Source organism: Ornithorhynchus anatinus, chromosome 2 (genome assembly GCF_004115215.2).
Source record: "Ornithorhynchus anatinus isolate Pmale09 chromosome 2, mOrnAna1.pri.v4, whole genome shotgun sequence".
In the NCBI taxonomy this organism is placed as follows: Eukaryota; Metazoa; Chordata; class Mammalia; order Monotremata; family Ornithorhynchidae; genus Ornithorhynchus; species Ornithorhynchus anatinus.
In genome coordinates, this window is record NC_041729.1 from 137,752,189 (window position 1) to 137,780,187 (window position 27,999).

Below are 27,999 nucleotides of genomic sequence, written 5' to 3' on the forward strand. Positions count from 1 at the left end.
TCTGTCCTCTGGAGCCATGGTAGCAGTGGCAAAACACTTACAGGGCCCCTCTATACATCTCCTGTTCTATGGCTGTGTTGGAACTTCAAAGGCTGGGGGTTATGGCGCTGACAAGACACCCCCCGAGGAGCTAATACAGAGAATTCTGTGTGAGTCCCATGGCGACAATCCTTTCCCCACCCCGTGGAGTCTGGGCTCTGCGTTGTGTGGCTAGCAAGGGGATCTGAGCCCTGTAGGGGGTGTGTGAAGGCCACTGTGGTGTGTGAGCTTCATGGAAGGACATGAGGCCTATTGAGGTATGGGTGACTTGCAGAGACAACAGTATTCCCGATGCCTAGGAGCCAGGGTACAGAGTTCTCAGGCTCAAAGGAATGTGTGACACTCACGGGAACACCACCCCGCACACACACACCATACCCTAATGCCGCTTCCGCACTATCCCTCCCCGCCCTTCCCTCTCCTTCCCCTCCTTTGAAGGCCATATCATTCGCCTCTACCACCCTCCAGATACTTGTAGCCATCATCTACTGCCCTCCTGGTCCCATCACCGACTTCTTCAACCACCTTGACCTCTTTCTCACCTTCCTTCTTTCCTTCTCTCCCCCCACTTTGATCCTCGGAGACTTCAACATCCACATGGATGTACCCAGTGACTCCCCTGCCGCCCGGCTGCTATCGCTCCTTGATTCTGCCAACCTCCTGCTCCACCACACCTCGCCCACTCACCAACTTGGTTACACCCTCGATCTCGTCATCTCCTACCGCTGCATTATCTCCTACCTCCCCAACTCTGAAATCCCTCCCTCAGACAATAACTTTCTCACCTGCATCCTCTCTCACACTCTCTTCCTCAACAAATCTGTACTACTCCCCCACAGAGACCTCCGCTCTCTTGATCCCGTCCATCTCTCCAAAAGCATCTCTCCCCACCTTGTCCCCCGTCCTCTCTTAACACTCTCGATGATCAGGTTACCACTCTCAACTCCACCCTCTCTACTCATCTCAACTCTCTCGCCCCCCTTTACCTCCACTGCTCTTGCTCCACTAACCCACAACCCTGGATCTCTGTCTCTGTCCGACTCCTACGCTCTTATGCTCGAGCTGCTGAGCGCTGCTGGCGAAGGTCCAAGCACCAAGCCAACCTTAGCCATTTGAACTTTATCCTTTCCTGCCTTAACTCTGCCCTCTCCTCCGCCAAGCAAAACTTCTTTTCTTCCCTCATTGACACCCATGCCCGTCACCCCACCAATTGTTCCGGAACCTTTAATTCTCTCCTCAGGCCCCCATTCCTCCCCCTCCCCCATCCCTCACCCCCAACCATCTGGCCACCTACTTCATCATGAAAATTAACACAATCAGGTCTGAGCTCCCCAAAGTCACCCCTTCCCCTTCTGCCTCCCCACCCCAACCCTCTCCCCTACTTTCCCATCTTTCCCTGCAGTATTATCAGAAGAGATCTCCCTCCTTGCAAGTGCCACCCCCTCTACCTGTGCTTAGGACCCAATTCCCGCTCACCTTATAAAAACCATCGCCCCTTCCCTTCTCCCCTCCTTAACTTCTATCTTTAACCGCTCACTCTCCAATGTCTTCTTCCCCTCTGCCTTCAAACATGCCCATATCTCCCCCATCCTAAAAAAACCCCTCTCTTGACCCCACTTCCCCTTCCAGTTATCAACCTATCTCCCTTCTACCCTTCCTTTCCAAGCTTCTAGAACGAGTCGTCTACACTCGCTGCCTAGAATTCCTTAATTCCAATTCTCTCCTGGACCCCCTCCAATCTGGTTTCCATCCCCTCCACTCTACTGAGACTGCTCTCTCAAAGGTCACCCATGACCTCCTTCTTGCCAAATCCAATGCCTCCTACTCAATCTTGATCCTCCTTCACCTCTCAGCTGCCTTTGACACTGTAGACCATCCTCTTCTCCTTCATACCTTATCTCACCTTGGCTTCACGGACTCCGTCCTCTCCTGGTTCTCCTCTTATCTTTCTGGCTGTTCATTCTCTGTCTCCTTAGCAGGCTCCTCCTCCCCCTCCCATCCTCTAATTGTAGGAGTTCCTTAAGGGTCAGTTCTTGGCCCTCTTCTGTTCTCCATCTACACTCACTCCCTCGGTGAACTCATTCGCTCTCACGGCTTCAACAATTATCTCTATGCAGATGAATAGAAGCAGCATGGCTCAATGGAAAGAGCCTGGGCTTGAGAGTCAGAGGTCATGGGTTCGAATCCTGACTTGGCCACTTGGCAGCTGTGTGACTTTGGGCAAGTCACTTAACTTCTCTTTGCCTCAGTTCCCTCAACTGTAAAATGGGGATTAACTGTGAGCCTCACATGGGACAACCTGATTACCCTGTATCTCCCCCAGCGCTTAGAGCAGTGCTTGGCACATAGTAAGTGCTTCACAAATACCAACATTATTATTATTATTAGATGACACACAGATCTATATCTCTGCCCCTGTCCTCTCCCCCTCCCTTCAGGCTCATATCTCCTCCTGCCTTCAAGATGTCTCTACCTGGATGTCTGCCCGCAACCTAAAACTCAACTTGTCCAAAACTGAGCTCCTCATCTTCCCTCCCAAGCCCTGTCCTCTTCCTGACTTCCCTATCACTGTGGATGGTACGACCATCCTTCCCGTCTCTCAGGCCTACAACCTCTTTGTCATCTTTGACTCGGCTCTCTCGTTCACCCCACACACCCAATCCATCACCAAAACCTGCCGGTCTCACCTTTATAATATCGCCAAGTTCCGCCCTTCCCTCTCCACCCAAATGGCTATCTTACTGGTACAGGCTCTCATAATATCCCGACTGGATTATTGTGTCAACCTTCTCTCTGATCCCCCTTCCTCCTGTCTGTCCCCACTCCAGTCTATTCTTCATTCCGCTGCCTGACTCATCTTCCTGCAGAAACGCTCTGGGCATATCACTCCCCTTCTTAAAAACTTCCAATGGTTGCCTATCAACCTCTGCACGAAACCAAAACTTCTCACTCTAGGCTTCAAGGCTCTCCATCCCCTTGCCCTCTCCTACCTCTCCTCCCTTCTCTCTTTCTACTGCCCACCCCGTAGGCTCCGCTCCTCTGCCGCCCACCTCCTCACCATCCCCCATTCTCACCTATCCCACCGTTGACCCCTGGCCCACGTCCTCCCGCTGTCCTGGAATGCCCTCCCTCCTCACCTCCGTCAAACTAATTCTCTTCCCCTCTTCAAAGCCCTACTGAGAGCTCACCTCCTCCAAGAGGCCCTCCCAGACTGAGCCTCCCTTTTTCCCTCTGCTCCCTCTGCTACCTCTCTGCCCCCCCTTCACCACCCCTCAGCTAAGCTTCCTTCCCCCTCCCCCCCTCTGCTCCTCTCCCTCTCCTTTCCCCTCCCCTCAGCACTGTGCTCATCCGCTCAGTTGTATATATTTTCATTACTCTATTTATTTTGTTAATGAGATGTACATCCCCTTGATTCTATTTATTGCTATTGTTTTTGCCTGTCTCTCCCGATTATACTGTAAGCCCGTCAATGGGCAGGGATTGTCTCTATCTGTTGCCAAATTGTACATTCTAAACTCTTAGTACAGTGCTCTGCACATAGTAAGCGCTCAATAAATACTATTGAATGTGTATATATGTATACATAACTAAAAGCACTCTATCAGTCCTCTCTCTCCTACCATACCTCGCTGATTTCCTATTTCCCCTACTCCCTCTCCCTTCTGCATTGACTACACGCTTAGCTTTTATACCCTTTAAGCACTTGATATCCACCTCTCCCTCAGCCCAACAGCACTTATATGCATATCCATAATTTTATTCCAATATCAATCTCCCTCTCTAGACTGAAAACCCCTTTCAAGCAAGGAATATATCTACCAACTCCATCATATTGTATGCACCCAAGGAATTAGTGCAGTGCTCTGCACATGATAAGTGCTTGATTAAAGCCACTGGCTGATTGATTGATTGAATGATTGATTTATATGAGTTTACATATATATTTGAAGAAAATACCACTGACACTGAAATTCCCTTCTAAGTGCATGGGTAACATAAAAGGCCAATGCATAACCCCCAACCCAGGCTACATTGTCCACACACAAAAAAATCCTTGTTGTGTTTTCATGTTTGATGTTTGCACCATCTGGCAAAGTTTGCTCTTTTGCCTCCTCGTCTCTCATGCCTTCTGAATCTTTACTCAAAATGAGCCACTGTTTCTTAATAGCAGTACACCATGCTGGTCTATCCTTCTCAATTGACTCCTCTTTTCAGCTGGGATACAAAATTGTTTGGGACTCTCTTACAGTGTGTCCTTCAACACTTTTTCTGTCTTTCCCTTTCAATTTCCCCATTTCAGCTCTCCATACAGCAGATGCTTGGATAACTGCTGTCACTCCATTGTCCTTATTGGTCCCCACTCTTTGTTGCTGTATTAAGGTAAAAAATATCTTTGATAATAATGTTTCCAAATTCAAAGATTGTGATCTTGACCTACAATTTGATATTAATATTGGGCCATAAATGATGTTAAAGAAACTGTTCAAGGAGCCAGATGTGACTTCTAGGTGAGATCCTGATCTGCAGCTGTAGAGAAGCTTGGACAGCACTACAGTTCTCTTGACTTTTCGTTTGTTCTGTAGCCTGCTACCATGAAGTTGTCACATCCTGTTTGACAGCATCCCAAAGGATATTCTGGCCTTCTTCATTCAGTTTTCTACTTTCCTATCATGTGTCATTGGTCAGTATGTAGTATAGGTAACAAAATTAATAATAATAATAATGTTGGTATTTGTTAAGCGCTTACTATGTGCAGAGCACTGTTCTAAGTGCTGGGGTAGACACAGGGTAATCAGATTGTCCCACATGAGACTCACAGTTAATCCCCATTTTACTGATGAGGGAACTGAGGCACAGAGAAGTGAAGTGACTTGCCCACAGTCACACAGCTGACAAGTGGCAGAGCCAGAATTCGAACCCATGACCTCTGATTCCCAAACCCGTGCTCTTTCCAGTGAGCCATGCTGCTTCTCTAACTTACAGTGTTTATCTCCTTCCTGGTGATGTAAATTTTTCTTCTGCCAGTGACATCTCTGGGTCCAGGCTGGTACACCATCTCAGGGTCTTTAGACTTACAATTAATCTGTAAAGTCTGGTTGATTTATGGAAATGGTTTACACTTTGCATGTCTTCAAACAGAAGCTCCTTATCATCGACTTTAAAGCAATCCATCACCTTGCCCCTTCCTACCTCACCTCGCTACTCACCTACTGCAACCCAGCCTGCGTAACTGGCTCATCTAACACTAACCTATTTATTGTATCTTGAGCTCATCTATCTCAACACTGACCTCTCGCCCATGACCTCTTGCCCACGTTTTGTCTCTAGCCTGAAATGTCCTCCCTCTTCATATCTGACAATCACTCTCTCCCATTTCAAAGTCTTATTGAAGGCACATCTCTTCCAAGAGACCTTCCCGGACTAAGCCCTCATTTCCTTTCCCACTCCCTTCTGTGACACTCTGACTTGTTCCCTTTATTCAGCATGACCACCAGCTCCACAGCACTTATGTACATGTTTGTAATTTATTTATTTCTACTAATGTATGTCTCCCCTTCTAGACTTTAACCTCACTGTGGACAGGATACTTCTCTACCAACTCTGTTATATTGAACTCTCCCAAACGCTTAGTAGATTGCTCTGCACATGGTAAATGCTCAATGCATTCAATTGATTGATTGATTCTTGGGTGTGTACTTCTAGGGCAAATCATCTACATATAGTAATTCTTGAATGGCAGCTTCTAGGGCTTTGTTTATTATTAATAATAATTATTATTGTTATGGTATTTGTTAAGCACTTACTATGTGCCAGGCACTATACTAAAATTTAAAATTTTAGCAGGATATGCTAAATGCTTGGTTAGCATCATTAGCAGTTTGGATGGAGAGGGAAGGTGGAATTTAATGATATGTAGGTAGAATTTACAGGATTTGAAGCCAGATTAAATATGTGGGTTGAATAAGAGATGAATTGAGGATAATTCCAAGATTATAGGCTTTAAAGTCAGGGAGAAGACTAGTGTATGGTGATGGGAAATATGCGAGGGAGGACAAGGTTCCTCTTCTCTGTAGTCCAATTCAATTACTATATTTGTTTCCTCAGAGGCATGGACCAAAATTATCAATTGATCAATCCATCATATTTATTGAGCACTTACCGTGTGCAGAGCACTGTATTAAGCAGTGGGAAAGTTCAATGTAACAGAGTTGGTAGACTTTGTTATACAGATATAACCAGTAATTCATGTGTGGGAGGATCATGGCTTCACATGTTCGTCAAGAAGCTTGGTCTGCCTTCATCCTATTTCCTTCTGACTGCTCTCCATTGCTGGCAAGACCCAAGCCAGAGTGCTTCTGGGCTGCCCACTGAAGAATGTGGTTCACCAGACACTCTCACCATCACAAAGTGCCTTCAGTCCATAACGTGGCCACTGGATGTTATCTTGGTAGCATCTGAGGAGCAGGAGGAGTGCAGGGGGCAGCTCCAAAAGTGCCATCTAATTTTCTTAAACTTTACAAAAGCAGTGGATAATAATAATAATAACAATGGTATTGATTAAGTGCTTACTATGTGCACTCTTCTAAGCGCTGAGGTAGATACAAGGTAATCTGATTGTCATTCATTCATTCAATAGCATTTATTGAGCACTTACTATGTGCAGAGCACTGTACTAAGTGCTTGGAAAGTACAATTAGACAACCCACTTGGCTTCCCAGTCTTAATCTCCATTTTGCACATGTGGTCACTGTGGCACAGAAAAGTTAAGTGACTTGCCCAAGGTCACACAGTGGACAAGTTGTGGAGCCGGGATTGGAACCCACGTCCTCTGCTTCGAAGCCCATGGTCTTGCCACTAGGCCACGCTGCTTCTCTGTGATCAGTAGTTTGAAAGCTCCTTGAGTGCAGAGGCTGTGTCTTTTGAATCTGGGGTACTAAGCCTGAGAAGCAGTGTCACCTAGTGGATAGAGAACAAGCCCAGGAGTCAGAAGGACCTGGGTTATATTCCCGGCTCCACCACAAGTCTGCTGTGTGACCTCGGGCAAGTTATTCCATTTCTCTGTGCCTCAATTATCTCATCTGTAGAATGGGGATTAAAATTTTGAGCACTTTGTGGGACAGGGACTATGTCCAACCTGATTAACTTGTATCTACCCTAGTGTTTAGTACAGTACCTGGTACATAGAAAGCGCTTAAGAAATACCATTTAAAAAATACTTAATATTCAGTGATGGTGGGGTCTCTTGACAGGAACATCAGAAGAATCTATGTCTCCAGAACCAAGAAGCAATCCACAGGAATTGACTGTAGTGACTTTCTCAGTGCCACTCACACTCTCTTGTAGTTGCCAGTCTTGTTCCTGGGGGAAGGGGGGGCACAGAGTGAAAAGAGCCAATAAGAGTGGCAGGAGTGCAGCACATTGTGATGCAGGTTTCCTGGTTCTAGAGCAGACCTCTATCCAACAGCAGGGACACAGAGACACTAAATAAATGTTATTGGATGAACCCCCAGTTTAAGAGAAGCAGTGTGGCTCAGTGGAAAGAGCCTGGGCCTGGGAGTCAGAGGTCATGAGTTCTAATCCTGGCTCCACCACTTGTCAGCTGTGTGACTTGGGGCAAGTCACTTCACTTTTCTGTGTCTCAATTACCTCATCTGTAAAATGGGGGTGAAGACTGTGAGCCCCACTTTGGACAACCAGATCACCTTGTATTTCCCCCAGCGCTTAGAACCGTGTTTTGCACATAGTAAGTGCTTAACAAATACCATCATCATTATTATTGTTAATACATTCCCTATCATAAATGCACAGCAGCTGCAGTATTATTCAGTTGATTTTACATTGTCATGCTGAAGGATCCAACCTGGAACTAGAACCTGAATTTATAATATATGTCCAACCCTCTTCAACAACTTTCATGGAATATGAGCATCACCAAAAGTCCTGGAAATGATCCTTCAATGGCTGTTACATGTGGATGATTGTAACTCAGAAACTCAGCCCCAAGGAGACCTGCACATGATCATAAACCCTGGAATGACAATAATTTTGAAGAAACTGAAATAGTGAATCAGCCTTCCCCAGGGAAACGTTATACTTCAGCACAAACACAGAACTGAATGCCATCTTAGAATTCTGTTATCTAGACAACACACTGGTTAAAGATGGAATGATTGACAGAGAAGTAAAAAGTCAGATTCAGAAGGTTGGTACATTTTTGGAAGATCAATCAGTAGATTATGGAAGTATCATAGCATCTGGTTTCAGATTGAAATGAAGGCCTGAAGTGGACTAGAATTGTTCACCCTTCTCTATGACTGTGAGACATGGACCTAACAGAGATGTCATATTCAGTTCCTTGCCGTATTCCAACAGAGTTCTTTATCAGTCATTCTCATGATCAAGCAGCAAAACAGATTTCAAACAGTGAAATCCTGAAAAGAAATTATTCTCCCAATCATTCAATTAATCAATCACCCACATTTATTAAGTGTTTACTGTGTCCAGAGCACTGTATAAACTGCTAGGGGAAGTACAATACAATAGAGTTGGTAGACACAATCCCTGCCCCCAAGGATTTCACAATCTTCAGGGGGAGGCAAACATTAAGATATATTGCAGATAGGTGAAATAGTAGAGATAATGAAATAAACTACAAATAGGGGAAATAGTAGATATATTCATTCTTTCATTCAATAGTATTTATTGAGCGCTTACTATATGCAGAGCACTGTACTAAACATTTGGAATGTACAAATCGGCAACAGATATAAAGGTGTGTGCCTAAATGTCTTGAGGCTAGGATGAATATCAGTGTACTTAACGGTACCCGGCCAAGTATATAAGAGATGCAGAGGGGAGGGTGGGCAGAGGAAATGAGGCTTGGTCAGGGAAGATCTCCTGGAGGATTTGAAGAGTGTTTTGAAAGTGGGGAGAATGGTGGTGGACTTTCAGACATGAAGAGGGATGGAATTTCAGGCCAGAGGAAGGACATGAGCAAGGAGTCAGCAGCAGGACAGATGAGCTTAAGGTACAGAGAGTAAGTTGGGGTTAGAGGAGTGAATTGTGTTGATGGGTTGTTGTAGTATGAAATGAACAAGGTGAGGTAGGAGGGAGAGAGCTGAATGAGTGTCAGCATGGAAGCTATGCTTACCTTAGCATAGTTGCTCTGGTTGGGTAGTATGAGTAGACTAGAAGGCAGTAAGACACCTCCCCAAAAAAACCACCTGAGTGATGGTGAGAACATATTGGGCACCCAAAAGCTAGGAGAAGTGAGGAAATATTTTACAGGTGCAGTAAAGTATGCTGTCTACCAATGTGGCATCATGGCCGGGAGGCAACCGTGTGGGGCGGACCAGTATGGATTCATGCAATCAGAAAGGGGCAGTCCTTGAAAAGCAGCATGCTGTAGTGGTAGAGCATGGGCCTGGGAGTCAGAAGGTCATAGGTTCTATTCCCGGCTCCATGACCTGTCTGCTGTGTGACCTTAGGCAAGTCGCTTCACTTCTCTGTGCCTCAGTTACCTCATCCGTAAAACGGGGATTGAGACTGTGAGCCCCACAAAGAACTGGGACTGGGTCCAACCCGATTCGCTAGTATCTACCCCAGCACTTAGTACAGTGCCTGGCACATAGTAAGTATTTAACAAATACCGCAATTATTACTATTACTAATAATCACTCAAATAACCCCTTCAAAGCTCTACTGAAAACTCGCATCCTTCAGGAGGCCTTCCCAGACTGAGGCCCCCTTTTTCTCTGCTCCTCATCCCCTCCCCATTGCCCCTATTCCCTTCCTCTGTTCTACCCCCTTCCCCACCCCACAGCACTTGTATATATTTGTACCTATTTTTTATTCTTTTTATTAATGATGTGTATATAGCTATAATTCTATTTATCTATCTTGATGCTATAGATGCCTACTTGTTTTGTTTTGTTGTCTGTCTCCCCTTTCTAGACTGTGAGCCTGTTGTTGGGCAGGGATTGTCTCTGTTGCCAAATTGTACTTTCTAAGTGCTTAGTACAGTGCTCTGCACACAGTAAGTGCTCAATAAATCCGATTGAATGAATGAATGAATGAAATACCATTGAGCTTGATCAACACAGAGCACTGAACATATACATCAAGAGAGCTTCCAGTAAACTCCACTAGGTGATGCTTTTACTCCCAAGGATAAACCCTCAGAAAAAAAGTCAATTCTCAAGATGACATTTGACAATTATAGCATTTTCTAAGAGAGCCTGTAAAATCCCAATTAAGCAACATTAATTTTAAGCCCATCTGTCTTTATTTCCATTCCTTCTCTGCTTCTTTCCCCTTTCACTGTGTTGCTCCTGGACCAGAGGGAGAAGACAATAAAGAATAAAGAATATTAGTCCCAGCAGCACAGAGAGAGAGAGACTGGTGCCTAAAGGGATCATCTTTCAGGCTTATCATACACTGTCAACTTTTGAAACTTCCTATTTATTCTGCTTCATTAATATAAGTTTAGAATGTGTTTCATGACTTTTTTAATGGTACTTGTTAAGTGTGTATTAGGTGCCAGGCACATTTCTAAGCATGGGGATAGATACAAGCTAATCAGGTTAGACATAGTCCCTGTCCCAAATGGGGCATACAATCTTAATCCCCAATTCACAGATAAGGTAAAAAGCATTGAGAAGTGAAATAACTTGCCCCATATCACACAGCAGACAAGTAGTGGATCCAGGATTAGAACCCAGGTCCTTTTGACTCCCCGGCTTATTTTCTATTCACTAGGCCATGGTACTAGTGTAATTAATACAGAATGAGATTTGTTTATGTTTTGGTTACTCTTCTTGTAGTTCGTCAACTGCCCCCTGCCTCATCTCTGACTTTGCTGTCTGGATCTCCCCATATGCTTCTCCTAAACTCTAATTGCTGGATTCTCCCCTTCCTGGGCCCTGTGCCCCAAGCCCCAACACAGGTACAGTTTAAAGGTTAAATCTTGAGGATTTGCCATACTTATTCTTGTCGAAGGCAGGTGTTTCTTGTTTGTGGAAGCAGGTCAGTGTCAGGGTCAGGTTTTTTGAATTTTTCATTGAGCAATGTATCTTTTCTTAGAATAGGAAGGGAATTGAGGAGGCTGCCCCTTGCATCATTTCCCTTCCCTACTGACATTGGGCAGAGATTGTCTCTCTCTGCTGCTGATTTGTACATTCCAAGTGCTAAGTACAGTGCTCTGCACATAGTAAGTGCTCAATAAATACTATTGAATGAATGAATAATTGAAGTCCGGGGCTAGGAACCCTGGGATGGGCAAAGATCAAGGGATTAGAGGGCAGAAACTTGCCCATCCATAAGGTACGGTGATGGTCCCATGGGTGAGGAGAATCTAGATTGACAGAATTCACTCCTGTGATTGGACCTCCCTGGAGCCTCAGCTGGCCATCATCACCAGATCTACTGGGGACGCATAGCTTCGTTGTGATTAAGGATGAATAAGAGCACGTCTCAGCCTGGAAACAATCTCCATAGATTTGTGTTTGTTCTCAGGTTCAGTTGGAGGAAGAAAACTGACATTCATTGGCACTTATCAGAGGCCCTCTTACCTGTAAACCACCCCACATCTGCCCCGTCAGAGAGATGTCACATGTCCCCAGACCATGAGATATCCTGAGCACAGTATTCCAGTAGAGGAAAGTATGGTGGTTGGGACCATAGTGAAGCTTCCTCTGTAGAACACTGTGCAAAAACCAACAGATGTGAGAGGGTGCAACCCACTTCCACTCTACCGGAACACTCCAATGTGACAACCAAGTCAAGTTACCATTGTGCCAGGCTCTGCCCACTTCACTCCCCAAATTACAGCAAGACTGGGGGAATAATCCTGATGCCCATTTCAGGACCCTAACCATTTCCCCCTGGAAAGAGGGCCCCCTAACATAATGGGATGAGAGAGACAGGTGGACAGAGGAAAACAGGGCGACAAAGTCAAAGAGCTCCAGAGACATGGATGTTCCCCAAATAGCAGCAGGACTGGGGAGATCTCAGTGCCTACCACATCACCCCAACCATTCTTCCTGGAGGATGGAAGGGAAAAGGATTCTCTCAAATTGTGAGCCTAGGGAGGGAGAGAAAGAGAGAGACAGAGATATAAAGAGAGAATGGAAAACACAAAGGTAGAGAAAAAGAGCCAGAAATCCAGGGACAGAATGCACTCAGACTCAAGCATGAAAGATCAGAGAAACCTATGGAACAAACAGAGCTCTAGAGACACAGAGATGGATACTAAGAGATAGAGAGACACAAAAATATGAGATACAAACATAGAGATAGGGAAGAACCCTCTCACTTATCCTAGGCTGTAATGGCCCACATGGACTCTCTATATAAACTCCAATCCATTGATAGAACAATCCACACTTTCCACTCTCCCCTCTCCACCAAATTCACCTTCCTCACCCTCCATGTCTCTGTGATATTACCAGTGATTAGCAGCCCTAAATCCCAATGGAAAGAAACTCCAGAACCAAACTAGAAGTGTCTGGACTTCAATCAGCCTTCCCTGGGTTCCAAGGTATTCCAGCTCTTCTGTTCTTTAAAAGAAAATTTGGACATATTCTGCTTATTGCTCCTCAAGTCTCTGCACCCCATTACTGGCACCACATTTCAAATGAAGTCCAAACATCCCCCAGAAGGAAAAAGGGTAATAGGGATTATTTTACCACTCCCTTCCAAGCTGGCTGTAAGAAGCTCATGGAAAAAGTCCATCTTTCCTTTCCCGTGTCTTCTCATGAGCACGGGTCTTCCCAACACCTCACCCAGAATTTTTCCTCCAATCCCTACCAAAGGTAGATACCAAGATTTGAGATCTCAAAGGCATTTAATAGTTTCTAAATTGGGTAACAAAGAAAGCAATTTCAGTTCACACTGCCTTTCCCTGCATCTAATCTGAAGTTGGATCTAATACTTTTTCCCCCCACCAGAGCCCTCTTATCTTCTGTGTTGGCATCTCTGGCTGACGTTCCTCTGGTCCTTTCCCTCTTCTCTTCTGTGTTGGCGTCTTTGGCTGACATTTCTCTGGTCCTTTCCCTCTTCTCTTGATTTGAATCTCACCCTCTGAGAGTCATTCACAAGCAGCACCTCTTAGTATCTTTTCTTCCTCTCAGGGGCAGGAGTCTCATACCTCTGGAATCCTAACTCTGGACCCTGAATCCCCAAGTACCCTCATTCTCACCTGGGATCATCTCCAATCCCTCTTGGTCTCTCTCCTAGTTCCATCCAGGGTCACAGTACAAGCCTTCCCTGTGTCCTGCTCTTTCAGGAACATTGCTTGCCAACCCTTGCCCTCAAGATGGCTGAGTGTTCTTCTGAAGCTACCTGATCCCCCTACTTCCTTCCCAATCCTTCCCTCTGATTAGCTCAGCTAAGTATTTATACTTCCCTCAGGGAGGGGCACCATGGAGTTTATCATCTGACATCCTTCTCTCCCTTTTAAGTGTGAGGGCAGTCAGATTGGCCATCAAAATCAATCAGTGGTATTTGTTGAAGGCTTACTGTGTGCAGAGCACTGTATTCAGCTTTAGTCCCTCCTCTGTTCTCATACCACTAACCCACAAACCTGGATCACCTCCACAGTTTTCTTCCTCCTCTCCTATAATAATAATTAATTATAATTATGGTATTTGTTAAGCGCTTACTATGAGCCAAGCACTGTTCTAAGCACTGGGGTAGATACAAGGCTATCAGGTTGTGCCACATGGGGCTCACAGTTTTAATCCCCCTTTAACAGATGAGGTAACCAAGGCACAGAGAAGTTAAGTGACTTGCCCAAAGTCATACAGCTGACAAGTGGCAGAGTCGGGATTAGAGCCCACGATCTCTGACTCCCAAGCCTGTGCTTTTTCCGCTAAGCCACGCTGCTTCTCAGTGCTTCTCTCCTATGTCCATGCTGAAGAAATTCAAACACTAGTTTAATTTTCTCCACTTCAAATTCATCCTTGCTATTACCCTGCCCTCCTTTCCCATCAGTAACTACTTCTCATCCCTCATCAACTCCCATGCCCACTTGCCCCCGCAATTATTCAAGATCTTTAGTTCCCTCCTGAAACCCCCACCATATCACTCTTAACTCTTATGATCTTTTCAGCTTCTTTTTTGATCATATGGAAACAATTAGGCACGAGTTCCCCCTAGTGACCCCCAAAACTCCTCAGATTCCTCCCAACCTGAACTACACTCTCTCTTAATATTCCCATCTAGAGATCTCCTGCTGGTTTGCAAAATCTATCCATACTCCCTGTGTCTCTGACATGCTACCTCCCTCACCTTCTGAATAAACTTGCACCCATTCTTCTTCACCCTCTGATCATCATCTTTAGATCTCACTCTCTAAATGGCTCTTCCACATCTGCCTTCAAACATGCTACTGCCTGCTCTATACTAAAACAACCTTTTCTGGATCCACTATGCTCTTGGATCTGTACCCTTTGGACATTCACTCTTCACCCCACCCTCATTCCCATAGCACTTAGGTATACATTCATAATTACTATCAATACCCATCTTCCCCTCTGGGCTACAAGCTCCTTGTGGGCAGGTAATATGTCTATCAACCCTATCATATTCTCCCAAGAACCTAGTACCATGCTCTATACACAGTAAGCATTCAATAAATGACACTGATTGACTGATTGACTGGAAGCCTCCAGCGATGGGGCGGCTCTGCAGGAGGATGGCTAGATTGAAATCAGGGAGGCAGTTCCCACAACCACCATGTTTCTCAATGGAGAATCCAATCAATGCAGCCTTTTCTGGGTATGTTCACTGTTGGCCTACAACTAGCTTCCTGTTCACTGCTCTTCACTGTTAGCAAGATCTTATCCAGAGTTCTTCTGGACCAGCTAATGAAGAATGCTTTTAATCATACAGTCTCAGAATCACAATGTGGCTTTAGATCAAAGTGGTACTGTGATCATATCTAAGCAGCAGGAATCCAGGAAGTATGTCCTAGACCTTTATACAATTTTCAAAAGCTCGGTATTTGACATGACCAGTGGATTTGAAATCCAGGTCACTGGTGACCTGAGAGAGTTTTATCTCAGTGGAGTTAGAAACCCAAATGATGATTTTAGAGCAATAACAGCTTGTTGTGGGCAGGGAATGGAACTGGACTGGAATGGGAACTTTTTTGAAGGCAGAAGGCAAGGAGCCATCAGAGAGAGAAATTGACAACAGCAGTGAGGGAAAGGATGAGAGATGGGAGCAAGTGTTTTGGAGAGGTGAGCAAGGATAGGATATGAGAGGGTAGATTTCCAGAGTAGCGAGGAGGCCTCCTCTTGAGAAACAGCTGGGAAGCAGAAGAAAAATGAGAAGTTGACTGTAGAATGGAGGGGTGGCGGGTTGAAGGGGAGACTTTGGGAAGTTTATGCCTGTCTTTTTCAATGTTACCAACAAAGGAGTGAGGAAAGTCAAAGTAATGCAAATGATTATAAGCTGCTTTGCCTTGTTAGCTAGGCTTAGACATAGAAAACTTTTGAAGAAAATTCAAGTAATATATCAACCTGCTCCGGGGAAATCCTATAAACAAATAATGATCTTCAGTGGAAATACAAATCTGAATCCCATCATAAAATTCTATTGCCTAGACAAAACTATGGCCAAAGAACCAATGATAGACATAGAAGTAGAAAATGAATCAAGTTGGCCAGCATGTCCTTCAAACCAAAATGAAAGTCTACCGAGGACTTGACCTGTCCACTCTTCTCTTGAAGGGTGCTTGAGTAGTTTCACTAATGTAATAGCATCGTACATAGTGAAGTCCTTTTTTTATGGCATTTGTTAAACACTTAATAATAATAATAATAATAATAATGTTGGTATTTGTTAAGCACTTACTACTTGCCGAGCACTGTTCTAAGTGCTGGGGTAGACACAGGGGAATCAGGTTGTCCCACGTGGGGCTCACAGTCTGCATCCCCATTTTACAGATGAGGTAACTGAAGTGACTTGCCCAAAGTCACACAGCTGACAAGTGGCCGAGCTGGGATTCGAACCCATGACCTCTGACTCCAAAGCCCGTGCTCTTTCCACTGAGCCACGCTGCTTCTCTGCGCCAGGTTCTGTACTAAGTCTGGGGTAGATAAGAATAATAGGGTTGGACACGATCGATGTCCCAAAAGGGGTTCACAGCCTTAATCCCCATTTTACAGATGAGCTAACTGAAGCTCAGAGAAATTAAGTAACTTGATGAAGTTAAGTAACTTGCCCGAGGTCAAGACAGCTGGTGGAGCTGAGATTAGAATCCCATGTCCATGCTCTTTCCACTAGGCAACACTGCTTCCCTAGAACAATAGCAGCATCCAAGCACTGTGGCTTTGCACAACTCAACATGGCTTCCCTTGGTGGGACATCAGAGTAGATGAGCTGTCCGGAGTCCATCCAGACAGCTGCTGTGGAAGAGATGAGATTGATGAGAAGCAACGTGGTTTAGTGGAAAGAGTCCAGGCTTGGGAATCAGAGGTTGGGGGTTCTAATCCCGGCTCTGCCACTTGTCAGCTGTGTGACCTTGGGCAAGTCTCTTAGCTCTCTGGACCTCAGTTATGTCATCTGTAAAATGGGGATGAAGAAAGACTGTGAGCCCCACGTGGGACAACATGATTACCTTGTATCTACCCCAGCGCTTAGAACAGTGCTCAACACATAGTAAGTGCTTAACAGATACCAACATTATTATTATAGCAAAGAGGTCACTGAAGTAAGGGGGCAGAGGAAGCATTTTTAGAATGCCATAAAATAAAGCTTCTGACAGTGTGATTTTATTGCTGAAAACTAGCAGCCAATAAGGCAGAACACCTTTTCAGTCTTCTTTGCTGGCTCTCCTGTCTTCCCTTACTCTTTGAGTACAGATGTTCCATAAGGCTCTGTTTTGGCTACTACAGCCTTCTCAATCTAACTCACTCTCTTGGGGAGCTTATGGTGTGGTTTCATACCCACAAATACACACACAAACACACACAGATTCAAGTATGTCACTGTTCTTCATACTTGAGGATATTTGTGTGAACCAAAATTCATTTTGGCAATCCACACAACTCAAAATTTCCATTGGTAATACAGAGCTAAAATCTATAAGAGAATTGTATTACCTGGGGAACACATTGACCAATAATGCCATGATAGACAAGGAAGTCGAAAACTGAATTAAGAAGGCCAACAAATCCTTAGGAAAACTGTCAGAGTGAGTTGGCATTGTGGATTTAGGCTCAAAGTCAGACTAAATGTCTACAGAGCAGTAGTGTTTTCTGATCTTCTCCAGTTCCCTTGGAGAACTTATTCATTCAACTACCATCTCTATCCAGATGATTCCCCAACCTACCCAACCAGTTTTGACCTCTTTTCTTCTCTGAAATCGTGCATTTCCTCCTGCTTTCAGGACATCTCTATCTGGATGTCCCACTGATCCCCTAAACTTACCATACCCAAAATGAAACTTGTAATCTTCCCACCCAGACCCTATCTTCCTATCATTGTAGACAACACTACCATCCTCCCTGCCTCACAAACATTGGCATTACCCTGGACAATTTATCTTGTTCAACCCACATTTTCAATGTCACCAAATCCTGTCAGTTCTATCCTCACAATATCTCTAAAATCCACCCTTTCCATCCAAACTGCTACTACCCTGACCAAGTACTTATCATATTCTGCCTTGACTATTGCATCAGCCTCCACACTGACCTCCCTGTCTCCAGTCTCTCCCCTCTCCAGTCCATGCTTCACTCCACTGCCCAAATCATTTTCTAAAAACCATTCAATATATAGTTCCTGACTCCTCAAAGATTTCCAATATTTGTCCAACCACCTCCACATCAAACAGAAACTCCTTACCTTCGATTTTAAAGCACTCAACCAAATCTTCCCCACCTACCATACCTTGTCTAATTCCTACTATAACCCAACCTGCACACTTTGCTCCGGTAACATCAACCTACTCCGTGTACCTCCATCTTGTCTATCCCTCCACCAATCCCTGGCCCACACCTTCCCCTAGTATGGAACCCCCTTCCCCTTCATATCCAACAAGTCACCACTCTATGCATCTTCAAAGTCCTCCAAAATCATATCTCCTCCAAGAAGCCTTCCTTGACAGGCCCTCATTTCTCCCCACTTGCCTATATACTCCTTAAGTACCTGATGTTCACCCCACCATCAGCCCCACTGCACTTACATGCATATTATTTCACTCAGCCATTTCCCCTTTCAGTGATTTATTTTAATGTCTATCTCCCACTCTTGACTACAAGCTCCATGATGATGACGATGATGGTGGTATTTGTTAAGTGCTTACTATGTGCCAAGCACTGTTCTAAGTATTGGGGTAGATGCAAGATAATCAGGTTGTCCCATGTGGGGCTCACAGTCTTAATCCCCATTTTATTACAGATGGGGTCACTGAGGCACAGAGAAGTGAAAAAGCCCAGTCACACAGCTGACAAGTGTGGAGTTGGAATTAGAACCCATGACCTCTGACTCTCCAAGCCCGAGTTCTTTCCACTGAGTCACGCTCCTTTTCATGGATCCATGTGGGCAGGGATCATGTCTACTAATTTTATTGTATTGCACTTCCCAAAATATTTAGGATAGTGCTCTACACACAGTAAGTGCTCCATAAATACCATTGATTGACTGATTGATTAATTGATTCCCTAGGGTTGTAAGGCCTGAACCCCATTCAGGTGCTGCATTTGACTTCTTGAGCAGTTCCATAATCATCAGTTATGGGTTGTATTCGATATCAAATGGCAAGACAAGATCACAAACAACCAAGTCTGGAATGTAGTCAGTCTCCTGAAAACCCACTCTAGACTGTAAGCTCACTGTGGACAGGGAATGTGTCTGCCAACTCTATTACAGTGTAGTCTCCCAAGGGCTTAGTATAGTGCCCTGTACACAGAAGTACTCAATAAATCTGATTGATTGATTGACTGACTGATTATTGAAGCTATGCTTACCTTAACATTGCTATGCTGAGTGGGACACATGAAGAGAATGGGCTGCTTCAGGACACCCAAAAAGTGGCTGAATGGAGAGCTGAAATTAATAAATTTAAAACAAGGAGGGCAAAAGAATTACTCTAAAAACAGAAAAAAACCCTCAAACAATGCTACATCCCACCTGAAAACTGAGAGTATACTGCTGAGGGTAGCCTGTGTGGTGTACTCAGAGAAGCAGCGTGGCTCAGTGGAAAGAGCACGGGCTTTGGAGTCAGGGCTCATGAGTTCGAATCCCAGCTCTGCCACTTGTCGGCTGTGTGACTGTGGGCAAGTCACTTAACTTCTCTGTGCCTCAGTTCCCTCATCTGTAAAATGGGGATTAAGACTGTGAGCCCCACGTGGGACAACCTGATTCCCCTATGTCTACCCCAGTGCTTAGAACAGTGCTCGGCACATAGTAAGCGCTTAACAAATACCAACATTATTATTACTCTCAGGTAAGGAGTGGCTTTATTTGGGTAACGCTTTCTAAGGAGGTAAAAGAGAAAACAGAGCCAGTTCCTGCAAATATTAAATATAACAACACAATGAAAGACAGCTTTATTCATTTACAATTTGGCCAGAACTGTGGCCTTGCTTTCATGTTTGTTCTTTGCAGCACCTGAAGCTGTTTTCATATTTGCCCCTTCCTTTCATAATCCTTAACAAATTTTCTACTCAAAAAGATTTGCTTGTTTCTTATTGGAGTACCCCATGTTGGTCTGTGATGTTACTGGGGATTCAGAGCCTTAAATCCCAGTTGAAAAACCCCCAGAGTCACTTTAGGAGCCCCCAGGCCCTGGTCAGCCTCTTTAGGACCCAAAAGCCCTCCAGCTCTCCCATTTTTCTAACACAGTTTTGGGAGACTTGGCAAGTCTTCCCCAAGGCCCTGCAATCCTATTGGTGCCACCTTGCTAAAGCTGAGGTCCAGGGGTCTTCCCAAAAACATAGGGTCACTGGGGACCAGCTTAGCATCCTCCTCCCTGTGACTGGCTGCAGGTAAGCCCACAGCTCTCTGGATCCATGTCCTCCTGGATCCCAGAGCTTCTCCCCCAGCTCCTACCCTAGGCAGACGCTAAGATTTGAGATCTCAACAATATCTACTAAGTTCTTAAGAAGCTAACAATGAAACAAATCCACTTCAAACTTTCCCTGAATCTACTATGCTCTCCAGGACTCTCTATACTTCCCAGTAGGCATCCTGTGGCTGTCATTCTTCTCCACAGGGACAGGAGCCTTGCTCCTCCAGAGAACTAGCTGCTGGACTACAAACCTCCACAGATCCCCTCCAATCCCTCCCTGTGTCCTGTGTCCTGTGTCCATCCAGGGTGCACAGCATTTCCTCTCCTCATGTCCTGCTCTCCCAGGCACACTGCTTACTAACTTTTTTCCTACAAGATGGCCAAGTGACTTCTTCATCTACCTGGATCGTCTATTTTCCCCTAGAGCTCTTCTCTCTGATTGGGTCAGCTAAGTAATTACACTACCCTCAGGGAGGAATACCACAGAGTTACTCTATTGTCCTCTTCCTCCCTCTTCTAAGCATGGGGGACAGTGGAACTGGTCATTATATGACCTACCTATGGCAATTGACTCCCTGTTTTGGTTCCATAAATCCAGCCCAATTCTATGAGCAACTATCCTCTTTTAAGCAAATTCTTCAAAGATTAGCCATTTCCTAGGTGACTTAGCAAACTGAATATTTCCTTTTTCAAGTGTTCCATGGTTTGGTTACAGCCCTCCTAGAAAAGAGGAGGTGGGGCAAGAGAAAGAAGATGGATCAGAGTACTGCCCCAGTTTTTCTTGGATAGTCACAAGCAAGAAGAAGAAAATATTATTTCCTGCTTTCCTCCCACTTTTTTGCAGTTTATCTGGTCATCTTCCACTGTCCCCATTCTCTCCCTAATCCAAGCAAGGAAAAGAGCAGGGGGCTTTTCACAGATAGTTGTGAGAAAATGATATTTTTCACTTCTCCCTCTTGTTGGGAGCTTATTATCAGACCTCAAAAGGTACTGACACTTCTCCAGGCTTGTAAGGAGAGGAAAAATGATTACCTGGTATAGTGGATAGAGCATGGGGAGTCAGAGGGTCATGGGTTCTAATCCAGACTCCACCACTTGTCTGCTGTGTGACCTTGGGCAAGTCATTTTATTTCTCTGGTTTATCTGTAAAATGGGGATTGAGACTGTGAGCCCCACATGGGACAGGGACTGTGTCCAACCCAATTTGCTTGTAATCACCCCAGCAATGCCTGGGACAGAGTAAGTGTTTAACAAATATTATTATTATTATTCCAAATTCCAGTGACTGCATGCTGGTAGTCAGGAGACCTGAGGAACTGAGTGTCCCAGAGTGCTCCCCTTACCCGTCCTCCTAGGTTCACATGGGTCCTAGTGAATGTGCCTAGGCTCAGACACTCTTCCAGTCACATCCAGTCTGTCTTCCCCCAACCTCTCCCTCAATTTCTGCTTTTTGCCACAGATAGAGCAAGGGACCAAGTAAGATATGTGGGTGCTGAGTACTAAGATTTTTCTCTCCACTCAGATCATGACAAAAACTCAACAGAGAGAATTGTCCATCAATTAATCCTGTATGGGGGAACAAATCAGAGGAGGGGGAAGGAGGAGGAGTTGGAAAACCAATATTTTACTCGAAAGAAGTCTAATAACAAAAGTCATTAGCAAATTGCACACCAATCATGTACATCATGTTTTCAGCTGAAATAATGGGGAGAGAGATTACTGGGTGCCTTAAATTTGATGGTGAGGAGTTTCTGCTTGATATGGAGTTGTATGGACAACTATGGGAGGTACTTGAAGAGCAGGGGGCCATACACAGAATTATTTTTTTTAGAAAAATGATCCTTGTCAGTGGGGTGAAGTATGGACTTGAAAAAGGGAAAGGTTAGAGGCTGAGAGATCAGTGAGGAAGCTGATGCAGTAGTTGAGATGGAATATGACAAGTGTTTGGACTAGTTGAATAGAGAAGAAGGGGTGGATTCTTAAGTCCGCAACCGTGGTGTCATCCTCGACTCTGCTCTCTCATTCACCCCACACATCCAATGTGTCACCAAAACCTGCCGTTCTCAACTTCACAACATCACCAAGATCTGCCCTTTCCTCTCCATCCAAACTGCTACCTTGCTGGTACAATCTCTCATAATATCCCAACTGGATTATTGCATCAGCCTCCTTTCTGATCTCCCACCCTCCTGTCTCTCCCCACTTCAGTCTGTATGTCACTCACTTCCCGGATTATCTTTCTACAGAAATGCTCTGGCTATATCATTCCCCTCCTCAAAAATCTCCAGGGGTTGTCTATCAACCTTCACATGAAGCAAAAACTCCTCACTATTGGCTTCAAAGCTCTCCATCATCATTATCCCGTCCTACCTCACCTCCCTTCTCTTCTTCTACAGCCCAGCCCGCACACTCCGCTCCTCTGCCGCTAACCTCCTCACTGTGCTTTGTTCCCGCCTGTTCCGTCGTCGACCCCTGGCCCACGTCCTACCTCTGACCTGGAATGCCCTCCCTCCTCACATCCGCCAAACGAACTCTCTTCCCCTCTTAAGATCACCTCCTCCAGGAGGCCTTCCCAGATTGAGCTCTCCCTTTCCCTCTGCTCCTCCTCCCTTTCCCATTGCCCCTACTCCTTCCCCCGGTCTACTCCCTTCCCCTCCCCATAGCACTTGTGTATATTTGTACATATTTATTACTCTATTTTATACTTTATACTATAGTTTATAGAGTATTTATACTCTATTTTATTAATGATGTGTATATATCTATGATTCTATTTATCTATTTTGATGGTATTGATGCCTGTCTACCTGTTTTGTTTTGTTGTCTATCTTCCCCTTCTAGACTGTAAGTTCACTGTTGGGCAGGGATTGTCTCTGTTGCCAAATTGTACTTTCCAAGCACTTAGTACAGTGCTTTGCACACAGTAAGTGCTCAATAAATAGGATTGAATGAATAAAGATCTTGTGAAGGTAGAATTGATGGGATTTGGTGACAGATTGAATATGCAGGTTGAAGGAGTGAGATGACTAGAGGATAATGCTAAGATTGTGAGCTTAAAAGACAAAAAGGATGGTGATGTTGATTAAGGTGATGGGAAAGTTGTGGGGAGAAGAGAGTTTGGGAGAGAAGATTAGAAGTAAAATTATGGGTTTGTTGAGTGTAAGGTGCTGGGGAGATATCCAACTGCAGATGTCCCAGAGGTAAGAGGAAATGCGAGATTGCGGAGAAAGAGAGAGGTTGGAGTTGGAGAGGTAGATTTGGGAATCATACACATAGAAATGGCACCTGAAGCTATGTGTGTAGTTTGAGAATAGAAGGGAACCCAGAACTGAGCCTTGAGAAACCCCCAGAATTAGGGAGTGGAAGACCAAAGAGAATACAGCAAAAGAGACCAAGAGAGAGTGGCCAGAGGCCAGAAGGAGAACCAGGAGAGGACAGTATCAGTGTTTGACAGTGCTTCCCAGGGGAGGGGGGGGAATCCATGACTCTGGAGGCAGCTAAGAGGTCAAGGGGAATTAGGAAGGAGTAGAGTCCATTGGATTTGTCAAGTAGGAGGTCATTGGAATGAGCAGTTTCTGTGGAATGGATAATATAATAACTATGATATTTGTTAAGCGTTTACTAGTGCTAAGAATGGGCCTGGGAGTCAGAAGATCATGGGTTCTAATCCCGGTTCCTTGGGCAAGTCACTTCACTTCTCTGTGCCTCACTTACCTCATCTGTAAAATGGGGATTGAGACAATGAACCCCACCCAAGACAGGGACTGTGTCCAACATAATTTTCTTGTATCCATCCCAGAGCTTAGACCAGTGCCTGATTCATAGAAAGCCCTTAACGAATGGCATTAAGTGACTTTTTTTGGAAGAGTGACACTGATGGAACTGATCAGCGAGTTGGGTATAACATCTATCCCTGTTGTTTAGCATTGTACTCTCCCAAGTTCTTAGTACAGTGCTCTGCACACAGCAAGCATTTAATAAATGCCATTTACTGAGTGACTAATTGAGTCCAGGTCCCATAGCAATGGAGATGGTTGGACATCACCACAGTTCTGTAGATCTTTGCTTTCCTAAGAAACTCAGTCCATGTTCTTCACACTGTGCAATTTTCACTATCTGTTTATAACCCTGAATCTTCCCGTCTCTTTCTCAGACCCCTCATTAACCTGCTCTCTTTTTAATCTCTCTCAAATATTCTCCAATGGCTATTCATGGTCCTCTGCCTCTGCAACAAGTAAAATATTATCACTGACTTCAAGGCTCTCAACCCCTTTTCTAATCTTCCTTCACTCAACACTCCCCAGTTCACACTCACTCGATCAATCAATCATATTTATTGAGCAATATTGTGTGCAGAGCATTATACTAAGCACTTAGGAGAGTACAATATAACAGTTGATAGACACATTCCCTGTCCAAAATGACCTTACAGACTAGAGAGGGAGACAGATATTAATATAAATTAATTGTAGATATGTACATTGTGGGACTGAGGGAGGAGTGAATAAAGGGTGCAAATCCAAGGGCAAGTGTGACACAGAAGGGAGTGGGAGAAGAGAAAATGAGGGCTTAGCTAGGGAAGGCCTCTTGGAGGAGATGTGCTTTTAAAAAGGTGATTTTGAAGGTGGGGAGAGTGATTATCTGTTGGATATGAAGAGGGAGAGAGTTCCAACCCAGAGGCAGGATGTGGATGGGCGGTCGGGGGGAAAGATAGTTGAGCAAAGCCTGTGGGCTGGGTTGTACTCATTGTTACTCCCACATTCACCTTCTTCCTGTATCCTGCTCTTATCTTGCTCCCCTACAAACTATCACTCACGCTGGTGCCCCAGGCTACATTTCTCTCCCATATCAAATCTACCAGCCGTAACTTTCCCCTCTTCAAAGACCTTTTAAAATCCCTCCGATTCCTGGAAGTCTTTTTCAATTAAAAATCCCTTTTGCAATGACCTAATACCCACCAACATTTGTGCTTGTGTATTGTATTCCTTCCTTCAGAACTAGTGAATATATATCATCCTGGTGTGTTTGAACTGTTTCCTGCTTTATCCTTCTTTCTGCTGATTTCCATTTCTGCAAATATTTTTTTTCCTTTCTCCCCCATTAATTTGTAAGCTCTTTGATAATAATAATGGTGTTTGTTAAGCGCTTATTATGTGTCAAGCACTGTTCTAAGCATTGGGAGATACAATCTAACCAGGTTGGACACAGTCCCTGTCCCTCATAGGGCTCAAAGTCTTAGTCTCCATTTGACAGATGAGGTAATTGTGAAGTGACTTGCTCAAGATCACACAGCAGGAAAGTGGTGAAGCTGGGATTAGAATCCAGGTCCTTCTGACTCCCAGGCCCTTGCTTTATCCACTAGGCCATGTTGCTTCCCTGCTTGAAGCAGAGAACGTGTGTCTCGATAATGTTGCAGTCCCCAAGCACTTAACATTCATTCATTCAATTGTATTTTATTGAGCGCTTACTGTGTGCAGAGCACTGTATTAAGTGTTTGGAATGTACAATTCAGCAAAAGATAGAGACAATCCATGCCCAACAATGGGCTTGCAGTCTAAAAGACTAGCATAGTACCTAGCACTTAATAGGAGCTCAGTAAACATCCATACATTAACTGAGAGGAAGGATGTGGGCAAAGTAAATGCAAAATTTTGGTTCCCTAGATTCCACAATACAAAGTAAGCTATAAGCAAATAAAAGAAATACTTCTTGACATGGAAGGTAGAAAGTATCTGAAATCCCTTAGCAAAGGTAGTGATATAGAAGGGAAATATCAGTAGCTTCCAAAGGAATTTGGATAAAATGCATTTTGCCAGTAGCCTAACCAATCAATCAATCTTATTTAATGAGCGCTTCCTAAGTGTAGTGTGCACTCTACCATCCACTTGGGAAAGTACAGTATAATAGAGCTGGTAGATACATTTACCACCCAAAACCAGATGAGCCCTGAGAGCAGCTACCAAGCCCAGAATTACTTTTCAATAGGCTCTTTATTCCTCTCCCTGACCAAGGCTTCAAAAAGGATTATGTTATTTGCTCTTTGGAAAGCAGGTAGGGATGAATGTGATCACTCGTGTCTGTGGGTTCAGGGGCCAGTAACCATCTTTGGGGAAATGTGCTTGCCCAAGAATGGGGGGGCAGGGGGCAGCAGTGTGGTGTGGTGTGTGTGTGTGTGTGTGTGTGTGTTTGTGTCTTGAAGTTGCAAGAGAGGTCTCACAGTTGTGTTTCTTGGGCCCTGGGCTTGTGGGGGAGTTTTGGGCTGGTTTGGAGAGGACTGGTCACTCCCAGACCAGAGCAGTCAGAGGTGGAACAGTAATCTCTTCGGCTTGGTTTTGTTTTCAATCTCTCACCTCTCTGCGATTCTTAGTGGAGGACTGTGCTAGTTTATAAATTCTGAGGGGTCATCTGGCGGGGCCTTCTGCTCCATTCCTCTACCTTCCAGCAGAATGGCACCTAGCCACCCAGACAGATGAAAATTTCCCTTAAAAAACCCAGAGAAGGGGACTCTCTCAGTTATTTGATGGTTTAAAATCCTTCACCCTCAGAAAGTTCTTCTGAACATCTTTCTCTGTCCTCTGTCCAGCCCCGTATCCCATGCTGCTCTCAGTGGGGATGGAGGAACAGTCTGGTCTCGGCACAGCAGAGCTGTGGGAGTCAGGATTCTGTCCCCTCAGCCTCCATCTGCACCTAGTGACCCCAGTTTCTTCCTATCCCTGCCAGCTCCGAAAGCTTTCCCTTCCCCCTGGTCTTTCCTCTCTCCCATTCCCCTCAGTGTCCTCCACTCAGCCACTCAGACTCCTTCAATCCAGCTCCTTCCTGGTGACCCTATCCTGGCTGCCAGTAAACACTCTCAGTGTTGTCGGTTTTCTCCTCCAGGTGAAAGGCTGAAGCCCTGGGGTATGTATTGCTCAGGAGGTGACACCCAGTCCACAGTGGCAGGCATGAGTGTCCACCACTGCAGCTCCACGTCGGCCCTCAGACTTCAGAACTGGCTGTTCCAGTCACTGGAAACCCTGAAGGGTCAATTATCTGCCCTTGTGGGCATCAGGCTGGGTCTGCTCATCGAGGTTTGGTTCACCCAACTCAATGGGTTGGGCTGGTGGGGTCAGGGGCTCCTTTGAATCAGTTACCTGAGGTGTCTCTGGCATTAACCAAAGTGCCAGGGAAGGAGAATGGTCCATTCTTATTCCAGAACATTCAGTGTTTGTTCACTCTCTGTGTAGCTCTGCAAAACCTCTGATCCCCTATTTCCTCTTGGCAGGGCCTGAGTCTCTGGTGGAATCTGGAGGAGCTACAAGACCAGCCGAGCAATCTCTCCTTCTCTCCTGCACAGCCTCTGGATTCACCTTTGAGGACTACGGGATTGACTGGTACCGGCAGGCTCTTGAAAAAGGGCCAGAATGGGTTTCCCACACTGACCCTGCCGGAAGAAACCTGCTGTTCGCAGAGACTGTGAGGGGCTGCTTCTCCATCTCTAGGAACACCAAAGACCAGCTGTACCTGCAGTTGGACAATCTGCAAGCTGGGGACAGCGGCCATTATTACTGTGTGAGACTCAAAGTGAGGGAAAGAGACTGGGACCCCCCACGCAAACCACTCTCTGTTCCTGCTCAACCCTAGCAGAGGTGAACCTTGGGCTGCTGTGGCACAAAACCATGGGGCCCAGGAAACATAACTGTGGGATTCTCCCCTTCTCCCCATGCACACAAACACATCATTCTTGGGCAAGCACATTTTCCTAAAGAAGGCCACTGGCCCCTGAACCCACAGACAAGGATGATTACATTCACTCCTATCTGCTTTCCAAAGAGCAAGTAATGCAATCACCAGGTGAACAGGTTTTTACCAATTGTCTTTCTGCCTATGAAGGAACAATGTGTTAACTTGATTACTTACATGGATCTATTGTCATTTCTAGCCCCATTCCAATTTCCTCAATT

The 27,999-nt window shown here is 45.1% G+C and overlaps 1 gene segment (V, D, J or C); it reads left to right on the forward strand.

Moving 5' to 3' along the window:
- Positions 1–27,956, forward strand: LOC114806351. The segment is given in 2 exon segments: positions 1–149; positions 27,321–27,956. Coding segments are annotated over 2 exon segments (492 nt in total).
- Positions 27,957–27,999: the final 43 nt, after the last annotated feature.